This window comes from Aquila chrysaetos, chromosome 2 (genome assembly GCF_900496995.4).
Source record: "Aquila chrysaetos chrysaetos chromosome 2, bAquChr1.4, whole genome shotgun sequence".
NCBI classification, from domain to species: Eukaryota; Metazoa; Chordata; class Aves; order Accipitriformes; family Accipitridae; genus Aquila; species Aquila chrysaetos.
Genome location: NC_044005.1, coordinates 36,650,023 through 36,667,349, shown reverse-complemented (window position 1 = coordinate 36,667,349; position 17,327 = coordinate 36,650,023). Strand labels below are relative to the sequence as shown.

The 17,327-nt window shown below is 36.1% G+C and overlaps 2 protein-coding genes across 22 annotated transcripts in view; one reads left to right on the top strand and one right to left on the bottom strand.

The window, feature by feature from the left end:
- The window catches only part of AVEN (apoptosis and caspase activation inhibitor), a 101,427-nt gene extending 99,825 nt beyond the window's left edge, over positions 1 to 1,602 (top strand). Inside the window, exon 6 of the mRNA XM_029998716.2 lies at positions 1,140 to 1,602. Coding sequence (XP_029854576.1) covers positions 1,140 to 1,258 — 119 coding nt within the window. The 3' untranslated portion in view covers positions 1,259 to 1,602. The remainder of the gene's footprint in view (positions 1 to 1,139) is intronic.
- Positions 1,603 to 1,681: 79 nt separating this feature from the next.
- Positions 1,682 to 17,327, bottom strand: part of RYR3 (ryanodine receptor 3) — a 245,220-nt gene continuing 229,574 nt past the window's right edge. For all 21 annotated transcript variants that reach the window (XM_029998543.2, XM_029998586.2, XM_029998547.2 and 18 more), the window contains 11 exons: positions 16,565 to 16,695; positions 13,475 to 13,517; positions 12,775 to 12,902; positions 12,014 to 12,074; positions 10,793 to 10,939; positions 8,707 to 8,841; positions 6,507 to 6,663; positions 5,316 to 5,380; positions 5,104 to 5,204; positions 3,431 to 3,482; positions 1,682 to 2,615 (listed from right to left, as the gene is read on the bottom strand). In XM_029998543.2, the coding sequence (XP_029854403.1) occupies positions 2,520 to 2,615; positions 3,431 to 3,482; positions 5,104 to 5,204; positions 5,316 to 5,380; positions 6,507 to 6,663; positions 8,707 to 8,841; positions 10,793 to 10,939; positions 12,014 to 12,074; positions 12,775 to 12,902; positions 13,475 to 13,517; positions 16,565 to 16,695 (1,116 nt within the window). In that variant the 3' untranslated portion in view covers positions 1,682 to 2,519. The remainder of the gene's footprint in view (positions 2,616 to 3,430; positions 3,483 to 5,103; positions 5,205 to 5,315; positions 5,381 to 6,506; positions 6,664 to 8,706; positions 8,842 to 10,792; positions 10,940 to 12,013; positions 12,075 to 12,774; positions 12,903 to 13,474; positions 13,518 to 16,564; positions 16,696 to 17,327) is intronic.

Below are 17,327 nucleotides of genomic sequence, written 5' to 3'. Positions count from 1 at the left end.
CAGTCAACAGTACTGCTGTCATCATCTCTGTCATACTGCACTTCATTTATCTGTGGCTATGTTCTGACCCATTTGCTCCTTTTCAAGTTTAACTCCCCACTGAACTAAAGTTTCACCACTGTCAGTTTACTTTAAGCATTAACAGAAATTCTTCTGCAGAACAGCATTGGTCTTACGATTCAGCAAAATTTTAAACTTAAAGAATTAATGTACTACTAGAGAATTTTAGTGAGAGGAAGATAGATAATGTTTTCATTTAACATAATCAGCCCTTAGTCCACTGTGCTAATAATATACAGAAGAATTGACAGCTATTTCTGATGGCTTGTTATAAATGCTATTTTCAAACTTTTGATTTTACAAAATCAAGTTTAGTATGGAAACAAAACATACACAAAAATCTTCGTATTTCAGAAAATTGGCAAACCCTTCCTTTTGTTTGCATTCCTAGAAGTTATACTCCTGTTTGTTAGTTTTGATGGAGATGGCTTGCTACTCCTCCTGGGTCCACAATGCTGTAAAAGAATTTTTAGCATCTCTGATTTTTTGTGTATGATTTTCTTGCAATCTATCTTAAAAATTAAGTCCAAGGTGGTTGAACATGTAAGATGTCACCACAAGCAATACAGCAAGCCTTGTTGCAGAAGAACAATCATCTGGAAATGCTCTTTTGTTTCAGTGGTGTGTATGTCATGCTTTCCACTCCAAAGCAGAGTGTAAATCCCTTAAGAAAACAATGCCATCAGAATATGGACTCATACCATGCTGTAATAATCATGCAGGGCGATCTGCTGTTGTGGCCTCCTGCTTCTCTCCTATGTTAAAGTAAACTCTGTATCGGACAGGACTGCGAACAGATCGCAGCAGGGGGGATCGCTTATAATCTGTCTGCTGCAGACTAGGCCCTGCCCCCCTTGAATCAGATGGAAGCCACATTGCTCTCTGGTTGAGCTTAATAATAAGCTGCCTCATTTTTTTTGTTGTTGCTACTAGTTTTGGAATACGACTTGCTATTCTTCAAGAAAGAGAGATTGTGTTTAAAGAGAGTCAGTTGTGCATTAAAAAGCAAAATGATCCAGGACAAAGACCTGGTATGGCATGGTTTCCAGATTTCAAGTCTTGTCTTTTCACTTTTCTAGACCCTTTAAAACTAGATATGGCTGAAGAGAAGAGTACAGCATCACAGCAACAACAAAGTACATCTAAAAACTTTACTGAGGAAGAGCTTGAAGACTGGCTGGACAGCATGATTTCCTGAAGCTCAGATTTTCTTATGTGAATAGCTGAATATAGCAAACATGAAGTAGGAAGTGGAATCTTCCTTTATCTCCTTGTTACTTCCTTCATCTGTTTCACTTTGTTCAGTATGCCAAATGCCTGGTTTTCTTTGCTGGCACCTAAAATTCTGTGCAGCCAAAATTCATTTAGATGTGATAGACAATTGTCTAAGACTAATATTCTTAGAAAGGTCTAAAATTTGTGATGAAATTAGGATTTTCTTTGCTAAAGATGCAGGCTACAGCACACTAAGAGAACAATTATTTCAGCTGTACTTGCTCTATGTAGTCCTTAAAATAAAGCTATGAATGAATGAACAATGAATACATGTGTTTTTAGTCACCATCCTCATGCCGTATCTCCATATTGTAGAAAAATGAGAAAGATGACAGCAAAGGTAATATTTAGTTTATAATACTTTATTGCAGTGGGCACTTTTATCAGAAGAAAAAAAAAAAAAAAATGCATAATCCTAGCAGATTCTACTTGCAGGTGACCATAGAGCATTGTTTTATTTTGGCCTAAGTTGTATTCATTTCGATACAGTGTATGTCTTTTAACAGCAGCATCTAATAAGCTGTTATTGAAGGTAGTATATAAACAAACTTCAAGTGCAATTTCATACAGAAAGACAGAAAAGCAATACAGTTAATGGATCTGTTCATCTAGAACACTTATATAAATAAAAAGTTTGCATAGCTATGTCTACAGAGGTTTTAAGGCACTTGATGTTTCAAGGTCAACAAAGTGTTTGGAAATGTTTTCTTTTTAACTGCTTAAAGCTTTTCAAGCTGTAGCTCAGTACATTTGCTAGCAAATACCGGGGGGAAAAACTGGACAGCAGTTAGTTAAAATATTTTTTTTGAGGCATGGCCTCTGACGTTCAAGTTCTTAAATGTCAAATGTTGTGCAATTAAGACACCTTTTAGCCCTTTCAGCTGTACTGCCAAACACTAGGTTAATGATGTGGTTAAAAAATTGTTACAATTTCAGACCATGTTTGAACTGGAAGGCTTAAGTTAATCTGGCATAGTTTTTTCTAATTAAAATTCCAACAAAAGACCTGTTTCATATGTGGTAGGTACAAAAAGCCTATGAAATAGTGTCAAATTTTATATATGTCTTGAAGTTCAAAGACATTTAAAGCAAATACAAGCTGTGAAATTACACCATGAAAAGAAAAGGGTTTTTTTGTATACGGGATCTTAACAGTTTGTGAATAAGTAATTTCTTTTGTGACATTAGCCAAGCTGATCCTCATACTGTTTCCGGAAGCAGTCGCCTGCTGGGAAGAAATCCCAACACCTTTCTTGGTACATCTTCCACACAAATGACTCCTGAAAATCATAAAGAGTATTTATGTTAACAGACACCTTGCAGTTAGCACTCTAGATAAAGTTTTAGCAATAACCGGGTACTCTGCCTATTGCCGTGGAGTAGAACTGTGAAGACGTTGAAACTCAAAAGATTGTAACTCAAGAACATTTGTAAAAGTATTGTTCTGCACTGTTCTTGATGCAGTACTACTGAAATTTAAGCCCTATTAAAAAACTGTGTAAGTAAGCGTAAATTAATCAGTCTAGTTACATCAGAGCAAACCTGTACACAATCTGTACATAGAAAATGTGGTTTAGCATGCTTGGAAAACATTGAAGTGTGAGGTACTTTTTTAGTGTTTGTATAACAGGTTTATTTGATATAAGATATAATTAAATCCTATTTCTTTTCTTATTTATTTACATTTGGGTCCTAACAACACTAAACATACATACATGCATCCATATACTTACCGATATATATATGGTTTTAGACTATAAATACAGCAGCTTAACTACTTAATCTTTTGGGAATAAACTACAACTGGTACACTTCAGGGCTTCCCTTCAGAGATAAGACAACAGGAAAATTATTAGTAAGGGACTTCTGACAGAGTTCAGCACTGGGTAGAACAGCACACTGCTGCAGCTCACCCCCTCCCTTTTTTTTAATCCTTCCTTCTCTTAAATTCCCCAAAGACTCTCAGGGAGGCTGGCATCATCTCCACTCCTTGGTGGTACATCAGTTCCACCTGGTGGTACACAGCTACAAGACTGGAGAAGATAAAAACATTGAAAGATAATCTTAAGAAAAAAAATTTTTATTTTCTACGCACCTGGCCAGTATGCTCAGTTTCATCCTTGTTAATGAGATACATTAAAAAGAACCTGAAACAAACACACGAAGCGGGTATTAATGCAGAAAATGTAACATCTCTGCCTAACCTTTCCTAGACTGCTAGTTGGCCTAATCTCCCTCACATACCCCAAAGTAATGATATTGCTAGGCATCTAAAGCGCTTATGTTAAAGGAGAAAATTCTATCCTCCAGCACTTCTCCTATGGAAGTGCCAACAGATGTAAAATCTGTGGAAGTGCAAAAAGGTGGTTTAGCACTTTCTTCATTTCAGCGCTAGGAGCAATACCTGAATTAGGCATATGTCAACTCCTATACACCTATGCTCCAACGTCTCACCTTGGAAGAAGTTAATATGGCTACTGTGCAAGAAGTGTGGCAAATACTCAGCTGCACCAAGATTTCCAAACACTCATGCCACACAGCTCGTAAGCTGAGCCTATCTATCTCAGATACCTGTACTCACTCAAATGTAGAGAGCTTGAAGTTATTTGAAAGGCTGTAGAGTACTAACAATGGTCTGTTTCTATGTAGCACAACTCTTGGTATGTGCTTTCATTGTAAAGAAAGGAATGTATACTGACTTTAACATTTGTCGAATTAAAGGGCAACCTGGTTAGAAAGACTGTTCACTATATATTCTAATATTAAGGAAATGGCCACTTTTAATTTACTGTGAATTACAGGTTCCCATATACCAATTAAGCAATTCAATATAGTAAGAAAAGGTTGGAGGTTTTAGACTGGTAAAACTATGGATGTTAATGGAAATTTGCCTCACAAAAGCACTGTGCATTGATTTTGCAGTGTCAGTTGCTATACAAGGAATAATGCAGCCTCCACTCCAGAAGGCACACTTTTTTTTTTTTTTTTTTTTTTTTTTTTTTTTTCCAATTTAAAAAGTTCAGGTGCAGTATTCCAAAGCCAGACTTCTATAAGATAGCACCAGTTCAGCTCCTTTGGTTCTGCTGGCACAATGCTCATATAATTATCATTGTTGTATGAGAAACTAATGCTACCAAATTAACTTTTTAAATATCCTCTTTGATCTGCTCAGTATTTACTAATGAAAGTAGAAGATCACTGTCTTGGGAGTCTGGGCAATTGTCTAAACACATAAAACTCCTGATTGCTTCGAGGTTTTGGAAGGCTGCACTATCACTAAAGAACTATAGGATCAGACTTATACATTACTTTTTGTAGCTTATCTTTCAGGAATCTTCCAGAAATAATGCGTTTGGTTTTTTGTTTGTTTTGATGTTTTGATTTGGGTTTTCTTTTTGTCAAATTGAGGCTAATTGTCAATGGTCTCATCAATGTTACCAAGCCCCCAGAAGTCACAATCAAAACTTCCAAACTAAAGCAACTTACTAAACTGTTGTTCCCTATCATTCCACGTATCTGGGTTTCCTTCCAGAGGAATAAGGAGTTGGTGTGCTTTCAGGTCTCATTCCACTAAGGTAGCTCATGGGTAAGGTGAGCACTTTAAAGATAACGAGCAGTGTGGAGTAGAAGAAGGGAGACCAGAAAGGAATGGAGATATTCCTCAGTTCTACAGAATTCTGTCTTAGGATTGTCAGCAATGTGTGCACCTAAATTACTCTGGAGCTGAAAGGTTTCTCTATCATAATTCCAGTAGTAAAATATACTTACAGATAGTTTGCCAAGTTGTGTTCTTGCAAAGTATGCGTTTCAAAGCCATGTGGGGTTGTGTCAAAATAGTCATTGCCAATTCCACAAATAAAACATTTGGTCTGGAAACACAAGTTGTGGTTACAAATGAATTTTAACTCAAAGACACTATTTTAAATGGTAGCAATCTAGATGAATAAGAGTAATGACAAATGTAGTGTGCTTACTCATACCTCCATATCTTCTCTCACTTGTTCTTGCTGGTCTCTTAATTCACCAAAAGCATCAATAATCAGACCTATTTCAAATGGAAAAGTAGCAACACTTTAGTACTTAGCGATATTCATATTTCAAGTAATGTCTATCAGACATCCTCCACCGTCTTTGGAGTTTAGCGTACTTATGTCTAGGTTAACAATTCAAGTTACATCTATCAATTTCCAGACATCTAACATTTGTTTACACTGCACTCGTAGCAGTAAGGATTTCTCTTACATAGAAGTACAATCTTGAGAGTGGAAAGGCTTTCCTGTACTTAATTTTGGTCAATTTAAGCTTCCATAATCTCATCTCTCTAGTTCCCATGAAAGAATTTAATTTTCCTTCTCCTTCTCATGGAACTCATGTTTCCCAACTTCATTCAACAAAGATGACTCTGCTCCCACAGGCCCCCAGGCCAGTGTGGGATGCTGCTTCACATTTGAAGCATTATTACTCCACTTCCAACATATTAAGAATAGAGTTGAATCATTTTGGGGACTGTGACATCCATAACTCTTTCTCGGTATAGATGTATTACATTTTTTTCTTTGCCACCAGATTGCCATAAAAACGGTGTTTTTTCCTAACAGCCTTAGGTCAATTTATACAGTGAGTGTTGAATACTGACAGTCATTGAAGAGAGGTCTCATTCTCTGTAAACCACAACTGCAAACCCATTAAAACTGCAAACCATCCTCTAAAGAAAGGGGGAAATGGGTCTGTGGCCATGGTGACTTTCTCCATGCCATTTACCCTTTCCAAGGGGAAAGTCTCCATTCCCCAGCCAGCTCTGGTAGTTCCAAACTAAAGGTGTGAAGAGCGTCTACAGCAAGGCTTTCCAAGTTTAAATGGTTATTATAGGAAGAACAACGATCCTGCGCAAGCTGTTTCATTGCTGGGTAGTTGTCAATATGTTCATAAACACCGTAACCCAGGTAAGTTATCTTTCTTGTGCTTTGTCTTTGTGTAGTACTTGGGACAATGCATTATTTATGAATTAAGGATAAGATTATTACTTTCAGAATGAATGATTTTATCAGCTCAGAAATAAGTCTTTACAGCAATACTGCTAAATTTACCTCAAACACAAATATGGTTTAAATACATTGCAGAACTTAAGTAAACTAAATTCTGACAGTCTCTACTACAGTAAGTGACAGTACCTTGAATAATGGCCAGTAGGATAACAATGACAAAGAAGAAAAACGTGATGTCAAAGACAATTCGATACATTTCATAAGGGTCTCCAGCAGGATCCTCAATTTCATCTCCAATGCCACCACCAGCTCTTACCCCCACATACATGTGGAACAGGTAACACTGAAAAAGAGAAGAAAATTACAGACACATTTACCATGAATGATTCTGTTTGGTTTTCTTTTCTCTTTTTAAAATGATTCAACTTTGCTAATTCTCTTCACAAGTTATAGTAACAGAGAACACGTAATACCATGTATCACACACACTGCACCAAAAATCTGCTATTTCTTAACCAATGTGATTACATCTTCAAGTACACTTACTTAAGAGGGGGAGTCAGCATCAGCTGTTACCCTCTCCTCAATCCCTTGGTCTTACTTACAGATGAAGACCATTTGCGGGGCATTTTTCTTGTATTTGTTACTGTATTCAACTATATTCTACCCCTTATATTAATTCCTAAGGTTCTAGCTTGCTCTGAGTAAGCAGAGGACATCTTTTAAAGTCTTGTAATGGAGTTTAGAAATGTTGGCAAATATTGCCATAAAATGAAGAGTGACATATTCACAACACATAGGTCTATCTGTGTTTAGGTGGTTTCTGGATAATTTTATTTTGCAATACTAGATGTCTGGTTTAGTATATTGTGAATTATTTACGATCTGGGAAACATAGCCTCTGTTCATTTCGTGTGGAAGAAATCACTTTACAAAAATGTTGCTCTGTGTCATATTTTTTGAACGTGTAAGTCTTCATGGAAAAATCTTTAAAAGTCTGGCTATATAAGTAAGTATATTAGAATGGAATCTTCTGCTGGAGTGATATACTACTGATGTTCCTGTATGAATCAGTTACAGAATCTTGTAAACCACCTTCAGTCACACAATGTGGGTTAAAAACAATGGGAATGTCTAAGCCCAACCAGTGTTCTGAAGTCACATTAGACAGCAATGCTGGTGTTAAATAATCAGCGTAAAACCTGACAAATCTGGTCTTTCATAAGCAGACACTAAACAGAACTATACATCTGTTTCTATAATGCAACTTTACTGTTGACCTAAGATGCTGGTACTAGTTTAATCATACTTAAAAATGAAACTTGGAATTGATTTACCTCACTTGGTAGAGTGGTTTAAAATGTAATAGTTTCATTATTCCAATTACTCCTACATCTATTTTATGACCAGACAATTGTATCCAGCTCACAGAGGGGCCAATTAAATTATTACTGCTTGGGCAGTTTTCATAATTCCTATCATTTGCATATCTGACTTGCACTGAGTGTTTGAAAGTTAAAGAATAGGAAAGATCATTTTGTGAAGACTATGACACACCTCTGTTCTGAGGTATTTTATTCTATCTTTGGTGTGTAAGACAGGGCAAAGAATGACTTTTCCATGGAAGAAATGAGCTGGCCACAAACTCCGAATGTTACATTTTTAATACCTGAATTTGTGCTGTTTTCTGTATACAGTAAGAAAACCAAATCCTCTTCATACCATAATACGTATCTGTAGCGTATCTTTTAATATGACATAAACAACATTCTGTGGCAACAGGTGGAAATCGGAAGGGAAATTAGTAGCATTAGATTATCACCCGTAATAAGTTTTAATTGCCCCCTTCTCTACTCACCCTTGACTTCTTACTTCATAAATAAATTACTAATTGTAAGCAGTTTGGAGCAGGCTTTTATAACTAGTGCTAATAACATCATATACTTCATATAACCTAAATAAGGATAGGAAGAGCTTGCACAGTTGCAAACATTGGGAACAAATTGGGTTTATTTGTGCTGCGACTACACAGCTTCTTTTTGCAGGGCTGACCAGCTTGTCATGAAATTTCTTCCATATACTTCAATGGTTTGCCATCTTCACATGTAAAAGAGTTGCAGCAAATCATATACCACAGTATTTAGGAGAAAAATCCAGAATATCGCCCTACACTGGTGAGTGTCATCTATCTACTGTTCAGTTTAGACCACTGGAGAATGCAGAGGAACTTTCAAGGCCATTCACATTTTCAAAATGCCATGTAGCAAGAAGAAGAGACCCATGGATTTAACAACAAAACCACCCCTCCTTGCTTATCATTTTATCTTAAGCATCCATTTGAAAATTCGGGATGAAATTTGAAGCATGCTAGTGATGTTTTAGTTACCGTCATCATGTCATCACATTTCATGTCTGGTTCATCTTCATCTTCACTTTTGTTGTAGAATTTGCGGAAGAAGTTGAACGCCACAACAGTGTAAAGATAGACTACTACAGCGAGGAGTCCTACAGTAAGCACAAGCTGTGTATGGAGACATGAAATGAAAGTAGGTTTCAATTTCATTGTCAGAAGAGAGATGCTAGCTCAGTGTATTGCCTTAAGTAATGAAAATGTATCATATTGTACCTTTCCGAATAAGGAAACTAAAGATAGCAGTTATGATAGCTTTGAGGTCTCCCTATTGCTTGAAGCAGCGTAGAGGTGTTACTTTACCGTGCTCTCACGTGAAAATCAAGGGGAAAAATGGTATCAAGAGACTGAAGTTGTTTCCACCTTTCTGAGCTGTATGCATACAAACTATGTATCACTGAAGCAATGTTTCTACTATTTAATTTAAAAGCTAAATTCTAGTAACTTGAAAAACTGGATATAGAGTGAAAATTAAATGATAAAAAATAAACCCCTTTAGTTAATTTGATAAATAATTTCAACTGGGACTTATTATGACTTACCATAGTCTATTTTCTGTTCCAAAGCTGGTTAGCAAAGCCATCAATAAAGTGGATAGAAAATTTTTTAGAAAACTAAAGAGTAATTAATTTCCAGGTCCTGCTTTTAAGCAAATAAAATCTTTAGGTGAAAAAGTTCAGCAGTTAATGAGACTAGATTATATTGTTTCTTGGAGTTGGCATTAGAAGATGCAGCTCTGGAGTGGAGTTACTGAAGGCTACATATTTTAAAAAGTGCAACAATTGGTATTACTCTTAAAAGAAATCTCAGAGTATTGAATGAGCTGATTGTCAGTTTATCACCTTCTGCAGATCTGTAAGTATGCTCCCAAAGTGAACACTTCAATTGAAAAATCTGCAGCTTTCTTTCAGTGTTCATGTCTACTAGCAAGAAAAGCAACAGGATTAGAAAAACTAATCTTCGCTTGTTAAGAATGTATACTGAAAGCTGTGGTCTTGAAACAGTTTTGTCAATTATGTTCAGTTTTGAGTATTACATTTAGAAAAATCTCATAAAGAAAATATATCAACAATTACATTAAAAGAAGTATGACTTTGGTCATCCTGGAGGAAAATGAAGGGGGTAAAAACAGAGGTTTCATTTTTTTGTGCGATAACACTGAAAACATTCTCATATGTATTATTATAGAAACCTCCTTTCCTGATAAGGGAATAAACTTCCATTGGTCAATTTCTGCTGAAAGGAAGGATTAAGCAAACACAAAGGATATATCACAGTTAAGCTAAGGGGATATTCTTAAGTCTTTTCCAAAACATTATGTGGTTTAAAATGTTTTGACAAGTCTAACAGGGCGTAAGAGTGGGCTTAGAATATGTGTTACTGCATTTGAGAAGGAATGGAATATGTATGTTTGAAATGAAATTTTTGGGAAGTTCTGTTAGATTTCTTCAATGTAAGTTAAAAAGCGTGTTAGTGAAAAAGCTTTTTTTTGTCCGTGTGCTAGCTAGGAACATAGAGCCTTTAGAGATCAGAGAACGATTCCCTGCGTAAGTTTCAACAATTAGTTTTGGAAGTAGGTTTTATTAATCCAATTTTTGCATGACAAAGTGACATATAAATATATTCTACACTGCAGAATGCCCACACCTGTAGGTATATTCTTACTAGCTAAGTATTGAAATCTCAGTGCCCAGATCATTATTAGTTCTGTAGCTAAGGAGAGACTGAATTCTTATTAGTTACCACCAATCAGTTTCATCACTGAGCATAGACAAGGAGCTGGTTAGGTCATAATTCATAATCTTACATTTTTGTAAAATGATGCACTTTTCTATTGTGTACAAAACTTCTTTAGCTATCAGTGCTTTGTGGGTATAGATTATTATAATTTCATAGGATTTAACATGTATTTAATGTGCTGCAGAAGACCCAATGAGATCTACTCTTTAATCCAATCATGTTCAAAATGGATTGCATTCCAATATTTCCTAGGTACCATGAGACTTTTTCCAGTATTGTAAAAAAACACATGCATTTTCAAACCTTTGCATGTAGCACTAACCTGTTTGCCATTGTGAGTGACTGAAGACAAAATGGTTCGCAGTGTCTTGAAACCCATAGCGATATCCAGCAGGTGAGCAGCAAAGAAGAAGTTGTTGTAGTGCCCAAGGATAGACATAGTTGTGTACCAAGCTAAGTACAAAAACGACTGCAGAGAAAGTGAAAAGTGGCAGAATGTTAGCAGGTATTAATGTGCACTATTGGATCCAGAATATACCTTTCTTTTAGTTGCTCAAGTTATGAAATAAACTAATACTATCATGATGTGATTTGAATCACACTCTGAATGCAGTACCTCTATTTTACATGTTCAACAAGACTCTGTCTCTTATGATCTCCACTGCTCATTTAAGGAGTGTTTATTGCTTAGTTATGCTTATGTGACCTCTATCCTTACGTATTTAAATGCAGTCTTCAGCATATATGTTATTAACATCAAAATCCCCTACCTTAAAACTGTTTTGATTGGGGACCATGTTACACAGTACTTTAAATTTTAACACTGATTCTGGAGGAGAGAAAATGCATTGTATTACTCTTGAGACACTTTACTCTCTTTATGTCTCAGACCATGTCAACCAGGACACCCAGAAAACCTAAGGCGCATAACACAGCTTATTCTTTTAACAAGCAGTGAACCTGAAGCCACTTTGATGTAAAAGCTCTTACTGAAGAACAATGGCTCAGTGTGCTTTTAGCACACAATGAATTTGTAGATCTTCAGCTGATTCCCCTTGGCCTTCTTGTTTGTTTGGGAATGCTCGAGAGAATGCAAAAAGAGGATTCACAAAAAAAGGACTTTTAACATAAGCGTGGTCCTTTCAAAGGAGAAGGTATGAAGGAAAAGAATTAACCAACCACGTCAAACAGATGATTTAAGAATAAAAAAGGGTAACTTTCTGTAGACTGTGCTTGATTTTAGAAAAGACACCTTTGGTTGCTAGATTGATTTCTACAAAATTAAATGAATGTACCATTAACTTCCAAAATGCTGACATTTCATTAATGGGGAGGAGATGCATATTGCCCTTTAGAATCAAAAAGAAAATTCTAACAAATTAAACCAATTTGCTACAACACAAGAGAGAAAAAACTATTTAAAAATGGCTCTGTAATGCAATATTATTTGTGTATGTTTGTTTAAAATAAAAGCAGATGGTGGAAGACATACAATCACGTTTAGAGTAAACCAAAGCATATTCTTCTAGGCTAACATACTCACGTTATCAGTGAAAACAACTCCGAGCTTCCAAACGTGGTACTTTGTATCAATGGAGCTTAACCTAGGAAATACAAAATTTTTGAAATGCATCAATGTCAAAATTAAGTATTGAATTCTGTGGAACCTGAACTGCTTGAATTCAAGAGATAAGTGTTCTGTCTAGTGTAAAATGTTGCCAAAATTACCAAGAGAAAAGGGAATGCCTTCTGCAAAATTCTAAATATTTTACTAGCCGTTAGATCACATGTGAATGGAAATCCTTCTTCTTGTGCGCCTTAAGTATCAAGGAAACCAAACTCTTGTAGTAGCCTAAGTCATTTGGGACTTGGCTACTTTAAAACTCTCATCTTCACTGATGGATTAAGTCAGGAAAACATCTCTGAATTTTTTCTAGATACCTGGCATCTAGATATTTGTTATCAATACTTTTTCTGTCCTTTGGTTTATAAACTAACTCTGTTGTAACACCTAAAGAACTTTTAAATGCTGCATTGATTATTGTTTAAAATAAAAGAGTGCCCAACTATTTCAGTCAGCATCAACTCGTTGACTTTTTTTCTTACTTTCATAACACAAGTATATGTATGTTTTAGAATGAGCAAAAAGCTTTTTTATTTTACTTCCACACTAGGAAGACTTCTGCATTCGAATTTTCCATGCTGAGGAAAACATCACTACAGTTTCAATATAAAGTCCATTTTTATCTTTGACAGTGAAGTTATGCCAATACATAATTTGTCTGCGAAGTTCAACAGTCATACCATGATACAAGAGATGCCTCTTCTGGTTCGCTCTCTTCCACTGGACTAAAATCAAGAGCACTTTTGTCCAAACCCAAAAGTTCTGCTATGCGCTCTGCTCCATATAAGTCTCCGTACTTGTTAATAACCTAAAAATGGAGGAAGAGAAGCTTTTGCTTAAAGAAAGACCTCAGTGACATTCACCTTACTTTAAGCCAGTAGTTGCCAGACTTTTTAAAAAAAAAAAAAAAAAAAAAAAAGTCTTTCACAATTAACACTACTAGAACAGTCAGAACTCCCAGGAAGCCAGGGGAGCATAAAAAAGAAAAATAAAAGCATTAAAGGCTATTATCTGAAAGCTTATGTATAATTTGCCATCACTTAAGCTGGCATGTTTTTCTTTTTTTAGGGGGATGAGGGGGCTTTGTATCTTAAAGATGACAATGACTGTAAATTAGACCTGCGTGGCAGATTGACAGCACAGTTATTTCAAATGCCTGAGTCTAGGAAGGAAACCACAGCCTTCTGTCTTCCTCCCTCCTCCCACCTACACTGCAGCTGCCTGTTCAGAGACATTTACCACAATGACTTCCACAAAACAAATTTCAGTTCTCAATTATTTGTGTATTTATGTGTACAGAAGTATATTATACAGATATCTAAATTAACTGAATAGAAGATTATTACTATGACTAACATAATAGAAATATAAAAAGCCTACCTTCCGTTTTACAAATTTGTCCCAGTAATTGTTAGGAAAGGACCTACATCGATAAGGCAAAGATATTTCAAGTTATTTAATTTGTTAGGGGAAAGAAAAAAACAACCAAAAAAAAAAGAAAATACCATGTTCCTGATCATTGCAGATTTTGGTACAATTTCATTTATTTACACACTGCACTTTGAATTACAAAAACAATTTCTTTTCATGTGGACAACAACTGTTACTAATCGTCATCCACTGCAATATCATCTTCCCCCCACGCACCCCTTTTCCTTTTCACAAATCCACAAATATGATTGGCTACAAAAGGACAGCAGGCTAAATATTATCACCTAATGAGCCCAACAACTCAATAGTAGCAGGGTAGTCACCATAATATCATTCATCTCCTAAACAAATACTTTATTGCTTCTAGCCATAACATCAATACAGACAATGATTTTCAGAGGAAAATAATAGTAGCATAAATAATTTTTAAGTTCACATGTCAAATAGAGGCTGAACACTTGAGAACCAGTGGACAGTTTGCCAACATAAAATTCAAAAAAATTTTCAAAACCCCAGAAAATTGCAAAGATCATTTGGCAAAAATGGAGGTTAGTGGTAATCTTGTTCTCAGGTGTATCATATTGTTGTTACTGGATCTGACATCGCAGAACAAGACAAGGTAAAAAACATTATTCTAAAGCTGCAAGACAGTTCAGCTAAAGAGCATTTTGCATCATCTGCCTCTGAGCAGCCATGCCCACACCTGTAATTAAAAGAAAAGCTATTGTGTATACAAAAGAGAAAGAAATGAAGCAGTAAATCTTAAATATTGAAGAGGCATCAGGGTATCTTTTATTGAAAATTCCCTGCTTTTTTTGAGAGTAGTGAGCAACCATGATGCTTTGATAAGCAACCAGTTTTATCCACAGGAGGTCTTGCAACAGACACTAGGAAATACATCAGCTTTAACCTGCAAGAAAAAAAGATAGTGTTCTCTCTTATCAGTGACATTTCCCTGGTCCTCAACTTGATAATAAAAAATACTGTTCTTGAATTGTCTTATGAATAGCAGTGCCCAAGAATTCCTCATTCTGACCGTCTTTACTGTATATTATGTCAATTTTGAAGAATGCCAATTAGCAGGAAACACTACAAAATTTAGGGTTTTTCTCTCCCCATTCCCTAGATGTAACGCTGAGTTGAGCAAATATGCAGGAAGGGAAAAAAGAAAGATAACTGCTTAAACTGAAGGACAGTATTGGTAAAATAAAGCAAGTGTTAACATCAGAAGAATGAGATTCCAGAGCACTGTTCTGCTGGGACATGAGGCAAACTTCCCAACTACTACTAAGTGCTTGATTTTTTATTTTTCTGAATTGAAGTTCTGAATGAAATTACTCCAGATAAAGGCAAATGGTTCCAGTGACTCAGATGGTATATTCTGGTCCAGTGCTCTATATTCTTTCCTTGATTTCTCTGACTTTTAAGCAAAGCATGTCTTTAACATAGCCAGCTTATGTCTATCTCTTTTACCATAAACATCTAACAGTGCTGCATTTATCAGGGTACCTCTTTTGCCTTTTTAATTACTTTTTTTTTTTTTTCACTTACAGAAAGTACACTTCAGTATATACACAGCACTGGGTACCCTCCAGCAGTGGTTATCCAGATGGTACAATACCTGCACTAAACCTCGGGAGCCAGTTCACATCAGAGGGAAGGATTAGTCTGCTTAAATTAGCCTTAATCTTTTATTCAGTAGATAGTGCATCATGCTGAGAACAGACTGTACAGCATGTCGTTTGGGATAAGCTGACAATATATCTTATTAATTCATGCTTGTTTTTGCTGAGGATAAACTTACTGGATGTCTAGATAGCTTGCTATCAATAGTTAAAGAAACAGGATGGAAATTAAGCAAGCTCTCCAGTTTCCCAATTACCTTCTATTTTAACTTTAATAATATGTGCTGCTCTGTATTTCTAACTGAAATTAAGGAAAATTCTTAAAATTCAGGTGTAGAAAAACAAAGCAAGAATTTGTTTAGACATTCTAATTTTTGTTTAGACATTCTAAGAATGTTTTAGACATTCTAATTTTAATGAAAGCACTAAGGGCACTGTTTATAATGTACAAAAATTGAGTATGACTGATAAGATTGATATTTTGGCTATTTCGCAGCATATTGTCACTCTGATGCATTTAGTGGATTATTTTTGCTGGCTTGTTTTTATCAAATACTTACTTACGCCTACACAAACTAGCCACAACTACTCTGTGACTTGTAAATAACTTTGCTCTTTTCCAGGTTTCTGTTACTGTCCTTAAATTATGATACTATTAGGGAAAGACAGGAACCTAAGCCTAGGTATACTAGTACCAAAACGTGATTCTAGTTGTTTTGAAAGAGTAAATTCTGAAAAAATAGCCTGTAGATGAGGCATTGCTTCAAGAGAAGAGAGCTCACTTGCTATATTTCTCTGTGTCACTCCTACAGACTGCTACAGCTTACTGATTTTTTTCTTTTTCTTGCCTACACTTGTATCATTCACTCACAGAACAGCAGGCGAGTCTCCTAGAATCAGTCAGTATGTGACTACTACAGTATTTGCTAATGCATACAACCTGACAGTAATTCCTGTCAGACCTACTCAAATTCTAGGATTGCTATTTTACACTAGATTTACTTCTCTTGTCATATACAAATCTTGTTAGCAAGAAGTGGGGAAAAAAAGGCATGAGAATACTGCTATACAATATGAATGTGAAATTGAGTCACTGAAAAGAATGGAAGTTATCTTTTTAAAACTTTATCAATAGTGACTAATATGTGAAATGTTTGGGAGAAAGCTTGTGAGGCAAGATGCACAATCCTTGCAAACCCTAGAAAAATGAAAAGGAGGTGGAATACACATGTTATGATAGTATTTAATAAATAAACAGATAATACAGGATTTCACATTAGAATCTACTACTGTAGCATCCAATATATGGTGAAAAATGCTAGGTGGCAGATGGACAGGGAAGGTTCCAGATGAGTGGCTTAATGAGCTATAATACTTATAAACAGTTTACATATAACTATTTAATTTTACATACGGAGTATTTATAACCAGGCGATCCCATTGTCCTTTAATATCATCTTCAGATGGCTGTTCAGTTATGTACAGTCCATCAAATTCCAGCTTTCTGGCTACCTCCTTTTCTCTCTTGAATACAACCAGAGGGACCTATGAAAATGACAGAGGACATCTTTGTCACGGTTTATATATTTTTAGAAACTGTCGTGGTTTAACCCCAGCCAGCAACTAAGCACCATGCAGCCACTCACTCACTCCCCACCCCCAGTGGGATGGGGGAAAAAATTGGGAAGAGAAGTAAAACTCGTGTGTTGAGATAAGAATGGTTTAATAAAAGAGAAAAGAAGAAACTACAAATGATAATGATAACGCTAATAAAATGACAACAGTAATGATAAAAGGATTGGAATGTACAAATGATGCGCAGTGCAATTGCTCACCGCCTGCCGATCAACACCCAGTTAGTCCCCGAGTGGCAATTCCCCCTGCCGCCACTCCCCCCAGTTCCTATACTAGATGTGACGTCCCATGGTATGGAATACCCCATTGGCCACTTTGGGTCAGGTGCCCTGCCTGTGTCCTGTGCCAACTTCTTGTGCCCCTCCACCTTTCTCGCTGGCTGGGCTTGAGAAGCTGAAAAATCCTTGACTTCAGACTAAACACTACTAGCAACAACTGAAAACATCAGTGTTATCAACATTCTTCACATACTGAACTCAAAACATAGCACCGTACCAGCTACTAGGAAGACAATTAACTCTATCCCAGCTGAAACCAGGACA